The sequence below is a fragment of the Triturus cristatus genome, chromosome 9 (assembly GCF_964204655.1).
Source record: "Triturus cristatus chromosome 9, aTriCri1.1, whole genome shotgun sequence".
Classification (NCBI taxonomy): domain Eukaryota; kingdom Metazoa; phylum Chordata; class Amphibia; order Caudata; family Salamandridae; genus Triturus; species Triturus cristatus.
The window spans coordinates 1,032,202,631-1,032,223,189 of record NC_140592.1 but is presented as its reverse complement, the minus strand read 5'-3'; the positions used below and the strand labels follow the sequence as shown (position 1 = coordinate 1,032,223,189).

The following is a 20,559-nucleotide window of genomic DNA, read 5'->3' as shown; positions in this document are numbered from 1 at the left end:
CAATCCGTTCAAATATATAGTGTGTAATCCTGTTGTTTGAGACAATTTGACACATAGAAACAATGAAGAAACATTCATGGAGCCATATACAGTATGTCGGGTAGCCAGTCAGCCCGCCAAGTCAGTTGAGGCTTCCTGGGAGGAATGGTTTCAGTTGCTCCAGTAAAAAGGCTGATACAAGGCCGTGTTGGGTGTCTTGCTCGTGTTTTGCTTGATTCTTTGATTCAGACATGTCTACTACTACAAAGAATAGCACCGGAGGGGAATTTGCTACTTATATATACGTACCTGCATTCGATCTGCAGGTAAACATACCCCGATTATGGCCTTGATATTCCAGACTCAGAGGTTGCTATCTGGAACAATTTACGTGTTGTTGTTGGCCTCTAGTCATGGCTGAGGTCTAGATGCATAGACTTTGGAAAGGTCTGCACACGAGGATTAGGGTGCATGCCCAGAGTCCTCTGAGAGTTTCTAAATGACAGCATCTCTTGGAGAGACTTTTACAACCCTTTACGTAGCAGAAATAAGGGTACCAGAATCACAAGGAAGGTAATTTGCCCTGTTCTAGTTATTTCCTATTTGTTCATTTTCTGGCTTATGGTCAATCATCACTGAAGTCTCCAACATTTGATCTTTTTTAATTTGCTGAGGAAATGTTCTGGACCAGGCATGTGCTCAGGAGCTCTGTGACACTAACTCCTTAGGTGAACCAGGGTGAGCTTTTAAGTTTCCTTCTCACCTACTGTTTCAACAGGTATTAATAGCTTAGTGAGTTGAGGTTTACTCTTGTAAATCACCTCCAGGAACAAGAATTTTGGGTCTGGTCAGTTATGATTAACACATAGTCCTGGAGGATAGGAAATAAAAACTGTATGAGTAATCACATTGGTCAAAGTTCAATGCTAAACTCTACAGTTCAACCACTACAACTCTTCCCCAGTCTTACGGGCAACAATGATAGACAATCAGCCTCTACAAAACCCACATTACATGTGCACTGCCATGCCTTACATAGCCCGCCAGCCTTACATATTCTACCATACATGTCCAACCTTACATATTCAAACATGGATATACAAACCTACATTTTCAATTATATATATCTAGCCCTAAGTATTCAACTTTACCTAGAGCCAACCTTGACTGTTCACCCCTAAATCTGCAATCCTACATAATGATCCCTGGATAGTCAACTTAACACTTTCAGCCTTGGATATATAACTCTTACAAGTTCAACTTTAGTTAATTAGCACTAAAAACATAATCCTAAATCTTCAATCTTATAAGGTCACCTCTTGTATATCCAACCATATGTTTAATCCTAGATATCCAATCATCCACTACACATAATCTATCCAAGATATATAAATATGCATATTTCATGCTAAATGTTTAACCCAACTTATACAGCCTTGTATAATCACTCTACGTACTCACCCATGGATATCCAACTCTACATTTCACTCCTAGAGAGTGCATGGCAAAAGGAAATGCTCTATAACATATTGCATTTGGTATTTTGTTGTTCGGCCGACTCACCAACGAGGTTTCTTGGGGGATATGCTCCTTTTTATGATGCAAAGCAATTATTACAATATTTTTTGCTTGCATCGTATATGTAGTTCTCTGATGTAAATAGTGAGAGACTGTCGCAGGTGTGTGCATATTCAGAGCTCGTCTTTTAGTTAATATATGTCGGAACTTAATATCTGCAGGTGGAAAAATACTCCGACCAGCTCAACAACCTGGAGGAGAAGTTTAATAAAAAAGTTGATGAAATGCGCTTAATTCAGGGTGAAATGAAAGTGATTAAAGAATTCCGGAAGAGGAAAGCGGAGATGGAAAAAGAACTGGATGATGTAAGTCTTTTCTCTATTGTCTTATTTCCTTGGCCCCCCTCTGTCACATATCTAAGGCATTTAGGTCTGCTCTACCCGTCCATTTCCAAGGCCTAGTCTACCAATTTAACCCCAGACCTCTTCTTTCTAGACCTGCACTGTTTGTTCTATGTCATTTCCATACTTTATGAGGCTTAAATAAACCTCTATCTTTAGCTAGCTCCTCACACGGGCCAGAAATACCAATGTGCTCTCAGGTTTTTAAAGGCCAGCCTTATCCCTCCCACGTCAGATCTCTCTTCTCCAAACCTCTATTTTCCTTGGCCCGATTCGTCCGTCCACTCTCAAACCCTTACTTTCCAAGGCCTGAACCATCCGTCTACTCTCAGAGGTCTGCTCTTCAGCTCTACTCTCTGCTTTCTGCTCTTCAATGCAAGTTCTGACACACCTCCCTCAACAATTACTTTCGAGGATCTGCACAATCCTTCCAGTTTCTATAAGGCCTGCACTGTTTCTCCACCAAGAGCTCTACTCTCAGGTGCCTGCATTAAACCTCTGCCTTCAGATCTCTCCTCGCGAGGCTTACAGTAGTACCCCTACATTCAGCATTTGATTTCCGGGGACTGCACCTTCTGTCAGGTTCTTGCTTTGCAGAATCCAGATGTAGCAAGTAATGGTCCACCTCCTGATATCACCAACACCCCAAGTTATACATATAGGTACGGGGTGTTTGAGGGATCAGGCGAGGGAAGGGTAAAAGGGAAGGAGCAGCGTGGCATTTGAAAGGACCTGCAACAACAAAGAACACAGATATAAATGGTGCATACAATGGTCTACTCTCATTAAGTCTCGCTAGGTGGCTTATATACCTTTCTTGGCTTATGAGAACTCCTCAAGCACTCCAAGGCCTTCTGTAGTTCATGGCAGCCATCTAGAACACAGAACTCATGAATGTACTGCTCAACCCATGATGCAAGTCATCTACGTAATTATCACTCATTTCCGCACCATACAGCCCAAGGGTTCCAGTAACCTCAAACTTTAACTGGCTTGAATAAGGTGATAACCAAAAAACCACCAGTAGAGCTCCTCCCTAATACTCTTAAAGAAGAATGACCAAGTCCGTGACAAAGGAAGGATGAAACAGGTTCCAGCAGTAATCAGTATAGCCTGATGTTAGATCTCACATCCACTTTACTTTGCCGATCTTTCATCCACAATAGTTATTTCCCCTGCAAGTGTTAGCAGAGTGCGCCAACGCGTGGTTCTATTCACCACCGCGCTCCGCAAGTAGAAAAGTCAAACTTCTGGCCATATACGGCAATGCGTGGTTTATGTCACCACTGCGCTCCGCTATGGACTGTCCTCGCGTCGTTCAGTACACGGCCACGCGTGGTTCAAGCACCACTGTGCTCCGCGATGTAAACCCAAAATCCCTAGCTCGTTACCACCACGAGTAGCAAAAATCACAGCCCTACTCCTGAAACGGTAATGCGCGGCTCCAACACTTACACCGCTGCATTCTGCTCAGGGAGTCATGAAACTATACTTTACTCTAGTCCGCTTTCATTACCTTACTGACACCGTGTCCAGCCAGCGAAATCCAGCACCGAGGCAGAGGAACACTCATCGGCCGTAACCCAGGACGGGGAAAACAAAACGGCTCCAGGCTCGACGCGGGAAACCCTCTCACTCAGCAGAGCGAGAGCGGAATGTCAGGAACAGAATTACGCACACTGACGACCGCGCTATGGCGTCTGAAGTACTTCCTCCCGCCGGCGGCCTTCTGGGAATTGTAGTTCAGGGGCAATGTAGGTGCTGTTATGCTCGAATCCTGACAGTAGGCCCCCCCTCCTAGCGCCTGCTAGGACCAGGCTTAGAAGGGTACTTTCGGTGGAAGGTGCAAACGGCTGCAGGTGCATGAACATGTCGCCATGGCTCCCAAGAATCGTCCTCCGCAGTATACCCCTTCCATGAGACTAGGTACCAAAGAACACCCCTCCTCAGTTTGGAGTCCTTAATGCTATTCACCTCGTATTCCAAATTCCCATCACACCACACCGGGGGAGGAGCACGACGTCTTGCAGAGAGGGCTGGCTTAAAAAGACTGCAATGAAACACCGGATGTATCCGAAGGGAGCCCGGCAACCTCAGCTTATATGCCACCGGATTAATCTGCTTTACCACTGTGTAAGGCCCTATGTACCTAGGATGAAACACGCTGCGTAACCTAAACCGGATATTCTTGGTGGACAGCCACACCCAGTCACCCACAAGGTATGTAGGCCCGTCCATCCTGTGAAGATCCTCCCACTTCTTGTAGCTCTGCTTGGCTTTTATCAGATGTCCCCGCACCTTTCGGTGCAATCCGCATAGATGCTTTACTTGTTCCAACACCGCAGGTTGAGAAGCCACTTCCTCAGGAATACTGATGGGCAGGATGCGGGCATCGTACCCGTAATTAGCCCGAAACGGAGGTACCCCTACAGAACTATGCCAGGCATTGTTATAAGCTAATTCAACCATCCATAACAGCGACACCCATGAGTCCTAAGCCTCTTTCGCATAGCATCGGAGATATTTTTTCAGGGACTGATTTAACCTTTCGGTCTGCCCATCAGTTTGTGGATGGAAGCTGGTAGACACCGTGGCTTCGATGTGCAGGGCTCGACACCATATCTTCCAAAATTTAGCTACGAACTGAGGCCCTCTGTCTTACACTATTACTTCCGGCACTCCATGCAGACGGATGATGTTACTCAACAGTAACTGAGCCGTTTGCCCCGCTGTGGGAAGATTAGAGCAAGGAACGAAGTGACCCATTTTAGTGAGACTGTCAAATAGCCACCAGAATGGCTGTACATCCTTGATCACTTGGTAGCCCTGTGACAAAATCCAAGCTGATGTTTTTCCAGGGCCTTTGCGGGGTGGGCATTGGTATGAGTTTTCCTTTCGTTCGAGAGGTAACATGTTTGGCTCTTGCAGATTCCTCACAACTGATCACCCATGACCTGACATCGGTACTCAAGGTACGCCACCAGAAATGTCTTTGCACCAAATGAAGGGTCTTACGTATTCCAGGATGACCCGTCAGGGGAGACACATGACACCAAGGGAAAGCCTTTTTCTGCAATACTATGGTAGGCAGGTAGAGTTTGTTGTTATAGAAAGGTAATCCCTGATTCACGGCACGCATTGCTTCTTGCTTTGCCCAGTCTTCCCACGTAGTGCCTGTCTTATGGTGTCTTACTTTTTCCAGGAAGTCTTCCACTCTGATGGCACATATCACCTTGGATGCTTCAATTATGGCTTCCATGGCCTTGTTGTTGTCTGCCACATCTAGCGTTTCCTGCCTGGACAAAGAGTCAGCCTTGCGATTGTCAGCCCCTGGACGAAAGGTGATAACAAAGTCATATTCGGCAAAAAAGAGCATCCATCTCATTTGGCGTTGGGAGAGGTGTCTAGCCGACTTCATGTACTGCAGGTTCCTGTGGTCAGAATAAACAGTGACTGGATAGCATGCACCCCACAGGTAGTGTCTCCATTCCTGGAACGCCTTTTTTATCGCCAGGAGTTCTTTCTCCACGATAGTATAGTTCTGTTCAGCGGAGTTCAATTTATTGGACAAATAGGCTACCGAATGGAGCTGGCCGGTAGTCTGATTCCTCTGTGATAGAATGGCCCCAATAGCCTCATCTGAGGCGTCTGCTTCCACCACAAAAGGATGCTCAGGTTTTGGATGTGCGAATACAGGAGCAGTGGTGAACGCCCTCTTCAGGTAGGTAAAAGCACCTTCAGCCTCACTAGACCATTCAAAGGACACCCCCTTTCGGAGTAACCTGGACAGTGGGACGGCCACCTGAGAAAAATGAAGTATAAACCTGCGATAGTAGTTCGCAAATCCTAAGAAACACTGTACATCCCTCATGTTCTTTGGAACCGGCCACTCCTGCACCGCCTTCACCTTTCTTTCGGACATATGCAAACCCTCTGGACTGAGCATAACCCCAAGAAACTCCACTTCTCTCACTCCAAACTCGCACTTGCTCAGTTTGCAGAACAGGTTATGGTCACGCAGTTTTCGTAACACGCTAGTGACCTGAGTCCCATGGCTTTCAACATTGTCTGAATAGATTAATATATCATCTATATACACCACTACATAGAGATCCACAAACTCCTTCAAGACGTCGTTAAGGAAGTACTGAAATGCCGCCGGGGCGTTGCACAGACCGAACGGCATTACAGTATATTCATATAATCCATAACGAGTCTTGAAGGCAGTTTTCCACTCATCTCCTGAACGGATACGCACCAAATGGTAAGCCCCTCTCAGGTCTAACCTGGTGTAGATTTGGGCATCCCGTACCTGGTCAAGCAACACGGAGATGAGGGGTAGTGGGTATCTGTTCCTCACAGTGTTTTTGTTTAACATTCGGTAGTCCACACAGGCTCTCAAATCCCCATTCGCTTTGGCTATAAAAAAGAGCGGAGAGGCTGCAGGAGACCGTGAAGGTCTGATGAAACCTATTTCAAGGTAGTGGTCTAAGTATTCTCTTCAATTTTTGTTTCAGGTGCCGATAAAGCATAAACTCGGCATGCAGGTATAGTAGCCCCTTCCACTAAATCTATACAACAATCGTACTTTCTGTGAGGGGGCAACTGCTCGGCCTTAGCTTCACTGAATACATCTCTGTAAGCTTCGTACTCTATGGGCAACTACACCACCTTTTCCGCTGCTGTAGCTACTACAAAAGGATATGACAGGGCCGCAGCCTGTGTATGCTTGTCCTGAATGAAATGCCTCTCGCATTCCCCCGAAAGGAACTGTATCGCCTTGTTTTTCCAGTCTATGGTAGGGTTATGGTGACTCAGCCATGGCATCCCCAAAATCACTTCATACTGTGGAGCATCGATGATGTTTAGCCTCAGCTCCTCCGTATGCCTGCCTTGAGCCACTTTCACTGTTAACCAAACCGCCTCTGTTTGCTCAATGATAAGACCAGATTTAAGTGGTTTACCGTCCACGGCCAACACTTCTTCAGTGGTCTCCCTAGGCACCCGCTTCAAAGCCAGACTGGTAACCAACCCGCTATCTATAAAATTCCCTGTAGCTCCCGAGTCAATCATTACTAACACCTGGTGAAAGTGCTGGTCACATTCAAGGCTCATAGGAAGCACAATATGGGATTCCGTGTCCCTTACTGCTGTAGTAGCCAGCAAGGGGATTCTCCAAGCCTTCTCTTCCTCTACCGCCCCTCCTCCGCTCACTACCGGACTTGAGGTGGACACGGCCACCTTCTTAGTCCTCACCCAGTTACCTGAGGCCTTTGGTTTAGCGGGGCATTCTCTGACGTAATGGCCTTTTTTCCCGCAATACATGCACAAGCCCTGTATCCTACGGGTCTCTCTCTCTTCTCTCGTTAATGGAGCTCTAACCGCCCCTATTTCCATGGGTTCCACTTCTGTCTCAGGTGTTCCCCCTATTCTTCGAGGCGTCCTGTCTATCCTGAAAGAACCTCCCCATCTTCTCTTCTCTCCCGCTCTCTCCAACATTCTACCGTCCAATCTCAGGGTACGATTTATCATGTCAGTACATGTTGTGGGTTGGGGAGCTATCTGAGCCAGTACGTCCTTCATTTCCTCTCTCTATCCCTGATCAAATAAGGACATTTTCTTTTCTTCAGGCCAAGCGGTTTCTGCCACTAACCGATTGAATGTCGTCAGGTGTGTCACTAGGTCAGATCTTCCTTGCTTAAGTTCCAACAATTCTTTGTCGGCACTAAATGTAGTGGCCCTTCTATCGAAAACCCTCTCAAATTAGGCTCTGAAGGCTACCCAGTCAGATAGCACTGCGTCGTTATTCCTGACTAGAGGAACCGCCTAGTTAGCTGCGTCACCCACTAAGTACGATATCGCAAAAGCTACCCGCGAATGGTTATTGGGGAAGGAAGCGGGTTTACAGGAAAAATGCAACATAATTTGTGTTAGAAAAACCTGGATTTTCAGCGGATCCCCAGCATATCTTTCTGGACTTGCTAATGGGATAGGGGGTGGTACTGTAACCTGTATTTGCGATGCCACAGGCGTTACATCAAAGAGGTTTCTGGACATATTGTCTACTTTTTCTCTCAGGGCAGCAGTTTCAGCCTTAGAGGCTGCCAATTCCTGCTGAACCAACACTAATGCCTGCAGGATGTCTTACATGGAGGCCATGACTCGAGACACCCGGATCGGGCGAAGTAATACTTCTTGGGTGCGTAATTCTGTCAGGTTCTTGCTTCGCAGAATCCAGATGTAGCAAGTAATGGTCCACCTCCTGATATCACCGACACCCCAAGTTATACATATAGGTACAGGGTGTTCAAGGGATCAGGCAAGGGAAGGGTAAAAGGGACGGAGCAGCGTGGGATTTGAAAGGACCTGCAACAACAAAGAACACAGATATAAATGGTGCATACAATGGTCTACTCTCATTAAGTCTCGCTAGGTGGCTTATATACCTTTCTTGGCTTATGAGAACTTCTCAAGCACTCCAAGGCCTTCTGTAGTTCATGGCAGCCATCTAGAACACAGAACTCATTAATGTACTACTGCTCAACCTATGATGCAAGTCATCTACATAATTATCACTCATCCCCGCGTCATACATACCAAGGGTTCCAGTAACCTCAAACTTTGACTGGCTTGAATAAGGTGATAACCAAAAGACCACCAGTAGAGCTCCTCCCTAATACCCTTAAAGAAGAATGACCAAGTCCGTGACAAAGGAAGGATGAAACAGGTTCCAGCAGTAATCAGTATAGCCTGATGTTAGATCTCACATCCACTTTACTTTGCTGATCTTTCATCCACAATAGTTATTTCCCCTGCAAGTGTTAGCAGAGTGCGCCAACGCGTGGTTCTATTCACCACCGCGCTCCGCTAGTAGAAAAGTCAAACTTCTGGCCATATACGGCAACGTGTGGTTTAGGTCACCACTGCGCTCCGCTATGGACTGTCCTCGCGTCGTTCAGTACACGGCCACGCGTGGTTCAAGCACCACAGCAAATCCGAAGCTCGTTACCACCACGAGTAGCAAAAATCACAGCCCTACTCCTGAAACGGTAATGCGCGGCTCCAACACTTACATCGCTGCATTCCGCTCGGGAGTCATGAAACTATACTTCACTCTAGTCTGCTTTCATTACCTTTCTGACACCGTGTCCAGCCAGCGAAATCCAGCACCGAGGCAGAGGAACACTCATCGGCCGTAACCCAGGACGGGGAAAACAAAACGGCTCCAGGCTCGCCGCGGGAAACCCTCTCACTCAGCAGAGTGAGAGTGGAATATCAGGAACAGAATTACGCACACTGACGACCGCGCTATGGCGTCTGAAGTACTTCCTCCCGCCGGCGGCCTTCTGGGAATTGTAGTTCAGGGGCAATGTAGGCGCCGTTATGCTGGAATCCTGACACCTTCCCACCATTCTCAGACCTCTTCAAGACCTGCCGTGAACCATCACCTTGAGGGAACTCTCCGAAGAGGACTCAGGTCTCTACACTCCGAGGTCAGCTCTACCCTCAACTTACCCCGCTACCTCACACCTATCCGTACATGTCTCTGCACGCTTTCCAAGCTATGCATTGCTCCTCCCCCTCTTTCTGCTCACTCCTTTCTCATACCCCTCAACTGAACCTCATTTTAAAATAATTTTCTTAACTTTGTCAGTTACAAGCTGGAACCATTTAAAATTGTTATCCTGTGAAATATAAATAGTATGTTCTGCTCTGTGGATTACAATTGCAATTTACAATTTTGATAGTTCGAAAACTGAGCTCTCCAATATGTTCACTCTCTGCACTCCTCCCCTAGACTTCTGTTGCTCCTCGGCTCTTGATCTTTCTTGTGAACTAAGCAACTGTCTTTAAATCCCAGATAAAAGAGAGCATGAGAGAAGCCAACAGGGAGCACAAGGAGTCTTTGGCATGGATGGAGCACAAGTTCTTTGAGGAGAAGGTAAATTGGGGTCATGTTCTGCGATTGTTTCCCGCCCCCCCACTGTGGATATAGGTGATGCTCAATGAATCTAGTAATTCTTTATGACAAATTGATAACCAAGCAATTCGACATTGTGTACCTTCGATGCACATCTCACCTAGGGGTGCAAGCATTACATTTATGCCCCAAATTACAATTTCATTATTCACAATACAACATGACTTCGCTGTACAGGTTAAGCTTAAAAGCTCTTTTGAAAAAGCACTACCCTAGAATAATTATTTTTATTGTTCTAGGTCAGAAAATGTGTTATCTAAAAGACATGAAAAGGTAGAGGGTGCTGAATTACCTGACCTGATGGTTGTAAGCGTAGGTTCATTTTATTGAAGAAGGTACCCTTCATTCAACCTCATCTTACCTCTGTGTAAAAAACACCGAAGACCCGCACCAAGGTTCCGGTTAAACCTGTCTCACTGTCTATTGGCTGTGCCAAAAGGGGGGAGCCTAGTTAACAATTTAGCTCCTTGTGGCTGCGACACCCGGTCTCCACAAGACACTCTTCATCTTACTGTGTTGTGGGTTTTGTAGGTAAACCCGTAGCATTTTTACTAAACCGCTGTTGAAAAGCCGAGGTTTTATACAAGTCCGCCCTGCCTTGTGGTACCTGCAATTGTGACACAATTGGTTTTTATGTTTCTATTGTGTTTTTTAAAGAGGCCATTAGCCTCAGACAAAGGATCGAAGAGACTTCATTGACCGCTGTATCAATGGGGATGGGGCATTTGTATTATTTTAAGTGGATCCGGGTGGGGTGACTGATTGTTCTGCTGAATTGGCAAATGATTTTATGCTGTTGCTTTTGAACTGGAATCGTTCCCATGCTTTTGCTTTTTGTTTCAAATGTTTCAAATGTTTATTGCTATTGTATAATAATTGTTTATTACAAATTTAATTTCTGATGTATTCTTTTATGGATCTTTTGGATTCCGCAATAAAGAAAGTGATGCTGACTGGATGTCCATGTGCTCCATGGACGGTGTCCTTCACTAGATCACAGGGAGGATTGCAGCCCTCGGTGAAGGCTCTGTCCATGTTTCCTTGTGGGGGTGGCATTCCCAGTGTGGTTGTCCCTTGTAGTCCCCTGTCCCCTTTCTAGAGGAGTTTAGGGAGTCGACCTTCACCCCATGTAAGGCCTGGACTCGGCGTGAGAACAAAGAGTAGAACAAAAGGTGGTTGCAGCTTTGGCAGTCCTGCCTTTAGATTTTCTTGGAGATGGCTTATTCCTTGTTAAGACACACAGCGCATCACTCTTCTAGAGCGCCTCACTGTGGCCATCTGTAGCATCCTCTTTTGTTCTTCACTGGGAGCCTAGACACTATCTCAGGAGACTGAAGCAAAGCGTGAATTCTGCTGTGTACGCCAGTCCACGATACGTTAGACTGAACACTTAAACAATCATGGCAATGCCTAGAGGTCTGGCTTTAACGGAATGTTGTATGGTAACCTGGAGCATCACAAGTAGATAGCATGGGAAGGGATATGTGTTTGTGTGCAAGCAAAGAACTGTAGAATAATACCGTGTATTGTAGAAGGTCATTGACACGTGCACTGTCAAGCCAGGCCTAAAAATCCATGTAAGTTAATGACTACCATCCTTCCATCTGTGCTGATCCCAGACAAAGCACTATACAGTTTCTAGTTATTTAAGACACTTTAATGGCATTACAATGTCAAGTGTGTGCCCCTGAAAGTTCAAGCTCAGGCAGCTGGATAAATAAACATCATGATCACGGCTGTTTTTCGTGGAAGCACACAACTACCACCCAAACAAAACATGTGTTACTGGCGTTTAACATGCGAGCGGGGCCAAAGCCCAACCTCGTGTGCTTCTCACATGATTATTTGCGACAGATGCGCTGTCAAGCCAGACCATACAAAGAGCACACACAAGCATGCGCCACCGTCCCTGACGTGGTGTTCTCTGGACAGAGCTGCCCCCAGGTTCCTAGGAGAAACGCTAGAGGTTGAAGTTCAATTGGAAATTTGCAATGGCAAAACAAATATGATTCAAAAAAGAGAAACACTTCTCTTCCAAAACTCAGCGTAAACGACATACCATTCAACGGAGAGTGCACACAAGAGCAAGTACATGGGAGAGGCGACGTCCTTCTGACACTCCGAGAGAGCGGGAGACCAGAGGGAAGAGGGCTGGCAAAACCAGAGACATACAGTACTTTACATAGTTTCAAGGGAGCTGTCCCAGCACAATCAATTTAATTGAGCCTAACAGAAGCTTTTATTTAGTAACTGTTTTCTTTGCATTAGAACTGAAATGCTTTACATGTATTGTATCACACACGGTATACTTTAATAGAATACCAGTAATGGTGTAACACAAAATCCTGAGAGACCACTAAACCGATCACTTGTACGTTTTGGCTCACAGATAGACCATGGGTGAGGGGGGTCCCATGAAAGTCATAATTTGGGAGATAGATTTACCAATATGCTTCAGGCAGCGGACGTGACATCAAGCACACTTTGACCTGTGATGACATCACCGGTTGACTCCTTGTCCTACCCTTGGCCTCCCCTCAGGCTCCTGTTCATTGCTGAGGGTGAGAGGGTAGGAAAAGAAGTGTAAACTACAGACAGTACACATAGGTCTTCTTTGCGCCCTGTTTCCTTTTTGTTCCTGCCACTTCCTTCATGACTCCTTTGGTCAGCGGAAGGACGCGCAGTGTAAGGGGTAGCAAAGGACAACCCAGGGGCAGCACCCCTACCTGGCTGACATGAAGAGGTTGGCGAATGAGACCTTACTGGAAGAGTCATCAAACACGACACTCTTTAATTAAGGGTGTGCTCATGATGCACAAAGAAGGGATGAACGATCAGTCAGAAGGGCACGTCACTGCCGGTGAACATGCTGTGACGTCATTTGATGGAAGATATGTTTCCCTGTACCCTTGTAATCCGCCTTGTAAACCAGGAGAGGGCCACCTCCTTAGATGCGACTCCGTATGTATTCATATGGTCTTACGTCACTGTTCTTGGTTTACATGTTTTAAGGGCACCATTATGTAATGTGCAACCGAAGCTCTTTTCCTGCATCCACGGTCTCTCTCGTGCCATCGTTGTTATAAACCTCAGCGCTCTCGTGCCTGTCACTGATCAGAGTCCCCTCTTCTTTCAGCGACGGCTGGAGAAGGAGGCAGAGAAGAGGACGGCGATGCTGGCGGAGCGAGCCCACAATGAGGCTATTCTGTAAGACGCGCCATCCCTCCCCCGCGCCTCGCGCGGCGCCCCTCCCCCTCCCCCTCCCCCGTGTCTCAGATTCACTCACTCTTCTGTCTCTTTGTCCATTGTTCCGTGGGGCCCTCTCAAGAACATTTGACCCCTTGTTCTGCTCATTTTCTGCCAGAAAATGTACTTTTTTTTCCTGCTAAGACTAGCAGCCCTCTCGTTCAGTGCGTTTTAATGTAAACTTTCTGTCAGAGTCAGACCGGAAGAGTCACGGTAAGTTGAGTATCCGGTCTCTCACGTCAGCCTCTGGCCTCCTCTGTTTTTAAACCCCTCTCCCTCTCAAATGTTCTGCATACTGTCATGGCGCTGCTCCTCCATTTTCTATTTCCTTGCTGTCTCCAGCCCACATCGCTTTGTCGGCCACCGCTCTATCTTTACACTCTGTCTTCACCCTTTCTTTCCCTTGACCCTTTACTCCTTCCTAACCCCAGTTGCGTTGTCCCTTCTGTCTCCATCTCTCATACACGTTTTTCTGTCTCTCCCGCATTCCTCCTCTGACTTTCACCTCTTTTTAGCAGACTGGCCTACTCTTCATCCTGTCTTGAAATCCTTCCCAGTGTTTACTCCCCGGCTGTTTTTCTATTCTGTATGTGTGTCTCATCTTGTGTCACTGTGGCATTTCCTGTTCACATTCTCCCAGTTTTAAGGGCTCTCTGGTGCTCCCTTGAGATGGCGGCCCTAGCCCCATTGATCTACGGGCACACCCAGCCCCCTTCCTCCTTACTCATGGGACATCCAGGTCGCTAGGCATCGAGCTGTAACCCTTTGCACAGCTCAGGTCTGCTCCAGTACTTGAAAACCAAGGTGTGTGCATTACTCTCTTGACACCCATTCTCTGCTCTCACGTACCATAGCTGGATCCTAAAGCCCCAGTGGGTCTCTTGAATTCAGGTGCCTGCGGCATTGCAGAGCAAGCCTTCTTTTTCACTGTTTGCACAAGGTTTCTTTTGGAGTTCCCCTGGTCAGCCGCTCCCAGCTCAAGCTGTGGGCCAGGGATCTTGAAGCTTTGGAGTCAAGAAAGCACAGTAGTCTCATGCTGACTGCCAAAGCACATCCTTGAATGCCGTGTGATCCAGTCCCATGTGCATTATTGCAGATTGTCAACCCCGGCCATGGAAGGTGCCTCGACCCTCTGGCTGCTTCAGTGCGCCACTCCACACATGCTTTGAAAACATCATGTGTTGGAGGTGACTTCACTTTGGTCAACTCATACTAAAACGCATCCTTCGTCTAGGCCCTTGTGCCAGGTCACAAGCTGCTTCCTCAGCATAATCTAGAATTCGTTGTAAACTGGGTGGCTATACCAGTGAGTGCACGCTACTCACTGTGCTGACTTTTGTTCTGGTGGTCCTTCCTGTCCCTCTGCACTCCTTGCAATGTACCAGTAAACCCGGCTTTTTATCTGTTTTCTGATCTCCGGTATTGACGGAGAATGGGACTGGGACCTTGAAAACCAGCGTACATAAGAGGGGGCAGGACCAGGGCACAGACAGCGCAGTGAATGAGCCTGAGTTTCAGGATTTTAAAGAAACAGGTCCATGCTCTGCAGAGAGGCTACTGTTACTGGGCTAGTGCAGCCCGAATCCCATTGGTATGGAGAAGGGGTGGCGTGGCTAAAGACGACCAGTATAAGAGTCACTACAGGTGAGTGACTTGTACTGTATCTCTGCAGCCTTTTGACTTTCTAAGACTTGTATCTCCCCCTTTAATGCCACAGCCCTTCCGTGATCAGCTTGCTTCCCTTGGAGATGTGTCTCCTCTCTAGTTCCAAAGTCATGAAGTATACTTGTGTCTTCCTTAAAAGGATGAATCTCTGCCTTTCTATCCCACAGCCTGGATGAGGCCTACCCTGGGTGTGCATTCAATTCGTTGGGTCCCAGGACTTTTAAAGTTCCTCTGGAGGTTCCCTAAGCGGGTGCATTTTCTCAGTTAGATGATGCCTTTTAAAGGCCTTAAGGGCCCTTAGGGGTTCTCTAGCGAGATTGGTCCTGCTTTGTATGGAATAGTACTTTTTATGACATCACACGTTCCCCTGGCAGACGTGTCTCTCATATCATTCAACGGATTTGGCATTGCCCTTGGTGCTCTTCTCCATTATTTATTTACTACACCCTAAAGGGGGCTCTGTTTCTCTTCTGGGTAATCCATTTAATCACATGCTCCCTCATAACATGTGCTACCTGTACTATCTGGGAGAGGCTCCTCCTTGCTGCAATCACCAACGGCCATGAATAGTTTGAATCATTCATCTCAAGGAGTTTCTTCTGTGCTTAATTTCACACCACCTTCGTTGGTCATGTCCAGAGAGTCCATGGTCCTTGAGGTGATCGATACGTCTTTTGTGGTTATCCAGTCTTCCAGTGGGCTACTTCCCTACAGTTCCTAAAATGTCTCCTATGATTTATCTGGCTATCAACTTTCCTCATTTGGTTCTCTTAAAGAGATACTGAGGTGACACTGGGTGTCACTTCGCCTCTGTTCCCCATCCCTTACACAATACTCAGGGAGTTTTTGTGCCCTTGGTGGTCACATCTCCTTCTATGAATGTCCCCATATAGTCACTGGGTATGCTTATGTTTTGCCATTTCTCTTGCTCATCCCATAACAGCACCTGGTAATCTTCCTGGACAAATAATCCCTTTCCTTTCGCCCCTACAAGTGAAGGATCTTCCTGGTTTGTCCAGTAGTAGACCACCCATGCTTCGATGGATTATGCACTCCCTTCGCAGTATACTACAGCTCATGAAATCCCACCTCTGATGTAATGTATTATGTTTTGCTCTCTGTAGGCAGCTGGATGAACGAGGACGGGCAGTGTTCAAAGAAAATATTCGTCTCTGCGAGGCTCTTTCCTACCACCTGGCAGAAGCAGATGAACTAAAGAAAGCCAACACAAAGCTAAAGGAAGAGAGAGCAGCACTGTTGCTGGAAAAGGTGCAGCATGAGAATTCATAGTGTGTTGTTGTCTTTTAACTGAATACCCTTTGGCATTGTACTTCCAGTTAGTGAGACAGTCCCGTGATTTACACACTGCCCTTGTCTAGACTCAAGCAAAGTCCATCCATCTCTCAGTGTGATTCCTCAAGGAAGAGTCCAGTCGTTCTTGCAAGGGACCATCAATGAGACAGCACCATCTTTTCACACTGTCCTCATTCAATATCAAGTAAAGTACATGCATCCCCTAGTGTGATTCCTCAAGAAAGAACCAGGTCATTTATTCAAAGGTCAGTCCGCGAGACACTACCATGCTTTACACAATGTCCTCACCTAGGCTACAAGTACTTGCATTTCCTAGCGTGATTATTCAAGAAAGTCCCCAGTCGTTCATGCAAAGGACAGTCAGAGAGAAAGTACTGTGCCTGCCACTTTCATTTCTCAGCCTGCAAACCAACCTCCTTTCATTACATCTACAGACCACCTGGAATCCCAACCACTTCGCAGAAGAAATATCATACCTCATCACCCCTGCCTCCAGAAATCATTTCCACCCCACCTTCCTTAGAGACTTCAGTCTTCCCTGCAACTGCAGCACCAGAAAGATTAAGGAAGGCCTCGACTGTACTCAACACCTTAGAAATAATAGACCACATCATCAAGTCTATTCACTCCAAAGGCAACAGACTGGACCTCGTTGTCTCTGCATCCCCTTCAAGCCCCCCCGTTCTCCTAGACTGGACTAATCATCTTGCCGCCCCCATCACCATTGTACATGTCACTCCCCCATATGAAGGACAGCAGAAAAAGGGGAAAGTTACCTTTCACTCTTTCAATCTATAACAAGCATTGGCATAGCCAATAGGTCTCGCCTTTGGGACCTTATAAGTGTTTTGCCATGCAACAGTTGTTGTTGCACCAAGGATATTGTGCTGCATAACTAAATACTTATAAGGTCCCAAAAGCGAGACCTATTGGCTAAGCCAATGCTTGTTTCTCAGCTATTCATTTTCAGGCCACAAGGCCGAGGTTCTCGCTGTTCCTGTAGGGTTCCACAGATATGGTTTCAAGCGTGGGCCGGGCCCACTTTATTCTGTGTTGGCTTTAATTGCAGGGGAGCATCAAATGTTTTGGGTCGGATCCAGGCTCCAGGGAAACTTTGTGATAAAAAATCAACCCAAAGCCTTCTGATGTGGGAGGCAAGCCACAGAAACTGATCTCCCATAAGGGAATGACTGCCTTGAGAGCAAAGTCCCTACGCAAATCCACAAACTAGCCTTCTGTAAATATAAAAAAAGACATTTTCTTTCTGTTTTTATTATAATTTAGATGAGATTCTAATTACAATGCAAGAGCAAAATATAGCCAAGACCGGAAGTGTGCAAAAACGCACAACACAGACAAAAATACCACCTACTCCACACAACTCCGGTTTTTAATGTGACAGTAAGGTATGGGGAGGGGGGGTGTTAAAAATGCTTGAGGGACAGCTCAGATACTAAGAATTAAAGGCCCAGATCTATTACGGATTTAAGTTGTCCGTGCAGGACGCAAGTCGTCACAGGGTGGGGGGAGGGGCGGAGGCAGGGAGCAAGCAAGAGGAAAGACAGATGGCGCTGAAGGCTGGTGGTTCGTGCGTGCACGCTCGCGTGAACACAAGCTTGTCGCCAGCCAGCAGCACTTTGAAAACTCACCTACTAAAGTCTTTCCGGGCAGCGCATGCGCGCCGACTCAGCGAGATCTAAAAACTTAAAGAAGAACTAATCAGTCTATCACCCTCAACAGATGTTAACACCCTTCTCAACATCTACAACGCCATTCAAGAATCACGAAGAATGCTCTGCTGCTCTGAAAACCAACGCCTCCAAACCTAAGCTGTAAGCATCATGGCACACCCAAAAACATATGAAAAGAAGCATGCCATATGAAGACAGAAGAGGAAATGGAAAATATCAAAATGCCAGAAGGATCTTACCCTTTGAAAGCACTCCGCTCCAACTGTCATTCTATCATCATCACTGCTAAAGCCACCTACTACAAGACCACAATCAATGGAGCAATCAACAGAAGAAAATGCCCTCTTTTAGGCTTCAACAGTGTGCCGCTCCATCTCAGAACCCTCTACCCCACAATCAGCTTACAGATGTAGCTCTATCTCCTCTTATTCATGGAGAAATTCATAACCTATACCCAGCTGCCACGTAGCTAACTGGTCATCCTTCACTATTATCTCCCACACACCTCTCCTACACTCTGAACTCTCTCAAAGCCACCTCTTACAAAGATACAATGCTTCCCTCCTCCATCATCACATCTCAGCAAGGAGAAGCTCTCACATGCACTCTCCACACTATCAATCCCTTGCTAACCTAGGGCATCTTTCCAGGCAGCCTCAAGACTGGACACATTCTCACCCTGCAGAAGAAACCCACACTAGACCCAGGTGGCCTTGCCAACTTTCGTCCTGTAACGCACCTCCCATTTGTTGGAAAAATCATTCAGAAGACAGTCACCACTCAGCTACAGAAGCACATTAGCAAGAATAAACAACTCCAAGACTATCATTTGGGGTTTAGACCATGCTGCAATATTGATACTGCTACTCTCCAAATAATTGATGATGTTCTCTTCCTCAATGCGAAACAGGACCCATACCTCCTGGTCCTGCTCAGCCTATCTGCAGCTTTCATCACCTTCGTATATCCAGCATTGATCTACACCCTGAAGACTTGCATGGCCTTCACTGGCACAGTCCTACAGTGGTTCACATCCTACCTCATCAAATACCAGCAACTCGCTCAGATAAGAAGCACTAGATCCAGGACTCTCTCCATCAGCTGCAGAGTCCCCCAGGGCACCATCCTGTCACCTCTCTTTTTGAACCTTTATATGTGTTTGTAGATAGCAAAGTCAAATTCCATCACTATGCAAATGACACCCAATATTACCTCAAAATGTCCTCAACCAATCACATAAAGATGTTCAAAGTCTGCCTCAGACACATCCAATCTTGGATGTCAGCATACTACCGGATGATAAACCCCACAGATGCCAACCTCCTCGTGTTTGCCAACAAGGTCAGACATTCTCCGATTCAGTCATGGCTCGCCAACTTACAGCTAATATGCTTCGCACCCTGACAGAAAAAGCCATGTCCCTTAGATTCACCCTCAACTCAAACCTCTCATTTAGAGAGCACATTGTCAAGAAGAACAAAACAGGCTGGTTCCAACTCTCTCCTGAAATAAAGTAAAACCTTTTCTCCAGGAAATAATTCAGAACAACAGTTCAAGCCCTAGTTTTCTCTCTCCTAGATGGAGGCAACATCCTGCTCAATGGCATCCCAGAAAGCACCCTCACACCACTGAAATCCATTCTTCACGCAGCAGCACGGCTCATCAAGGAACTTAAGAAATCTGACCAATTCACCCTTGTGTTAAATGATCTACACCGGCTCCCGCTGCGAGCTTAGACCATCTTCAGGGTCATCTGCATCACTTAACAAGGCCCTCTACTCCAAGACGCCTGTTTACTTAGCTAGCATATGAAAACATACCTGGATGTTGCTGCCAGAGAGGAGCTCACACATTACCAGATTCAAGACCAAACACTGCAGAGAGGAGAGAAAAAGCCTCCTCAGCATAGGTCCCCAGAATTTGCAACAATATCCCCATCAATATCAGACTAGCACCAACCCTTCTACAATTCAAGACAAAATTAAAAACTCACCTATTCAACAAACAATGCATTAGAAAGGCTGACTTCGCACCACTTTCACCACTAGTTCTACCTTCTCCCTCTCTACCCTCCTTTCTCATATCCCCACTGAGGCTTGTCCCTGTACAGTGCTCCACTGCTAGCCAGCCAGGTAACTGTAAGGCAAGAATTGCCATGTACCCACATAACAAAAAAGTGAATAATTTATATCTGATTCAGTGAGAGTTGTAGGTAATTGTATTAGATTTCAATTTCTCTTAGTATGTATGTTTCAATGTTGGCACTTGTGATGTCAACGGCTGTACAAGTACTAAGTTGTTTCATTACCTGTGAAGTTAAGTAATATTCCAATTGATACTAATACGACAATTTATGGTGGTGTTTTCTCTAGAGTCAATTTCCTGGTGGTTGGGTTAGCGCATGACCTTCTGCCATAAAGTGGCTTCTTGATGCAGTTGGTGATTTTAGTAGCAGATTCCGTATAAGCACTACTATAATCAGAAACATTCCTCATGTGGAGATCTGCAAAGCACTCACTGGGTTAGCTGTTTTTCACCAGGCATTACCCTGTGGATTCATAGGCTGAGGCTGATACAGGCTTTGTAATACAGATTCCAAACGTTTTTTATGCTAAATGTAGTCAGTTTATCAGCTTCATCACCTTCCATTTGTCATTGGCACTTTTCGGGTTGAATTCAAATTGAAGATGGCCTAATGAGGGAACATGATTAGAGAGCTCCCAAATGAATATGTGCTTGTCACATTCTGTTCTAAAATCTTGTT

General features: G+C 46.3%; 1 protein-coding gene across 1 annotated transcript in view; it reads left to right on the top strand.

Annotated features, from left to right (window-relative positions):
* Positions 1 to 20,559, top strand: part of BBOF1 (basal body orientation factor 1) — a 144,203-nt gene that overhangs the window by 103,984 nt on the left and 19,660 nt on the right. The window contains exons 4-7 of the mRNA XM_085626777.1: positions 1,719 to 1,862; positions 9,760 to 9,840; positions 13,016 to 13,086; positions 15,915 to 16,059. Coding sequence (XP_085482903.1) covers positions 1,719 to 1,862; positions 9,760 to 9,840; positions 13,016 to 13,086; positions 15,915 to 16,059 — 441 coding nt within the window. The remainder of the gene's footprint in view (positions 1 to 1,718; positions 1,863 to 9,759; positions 9,841 to 13,015; positions 13,087 to 15,914; positions 16,060 to 20,559) is intronic.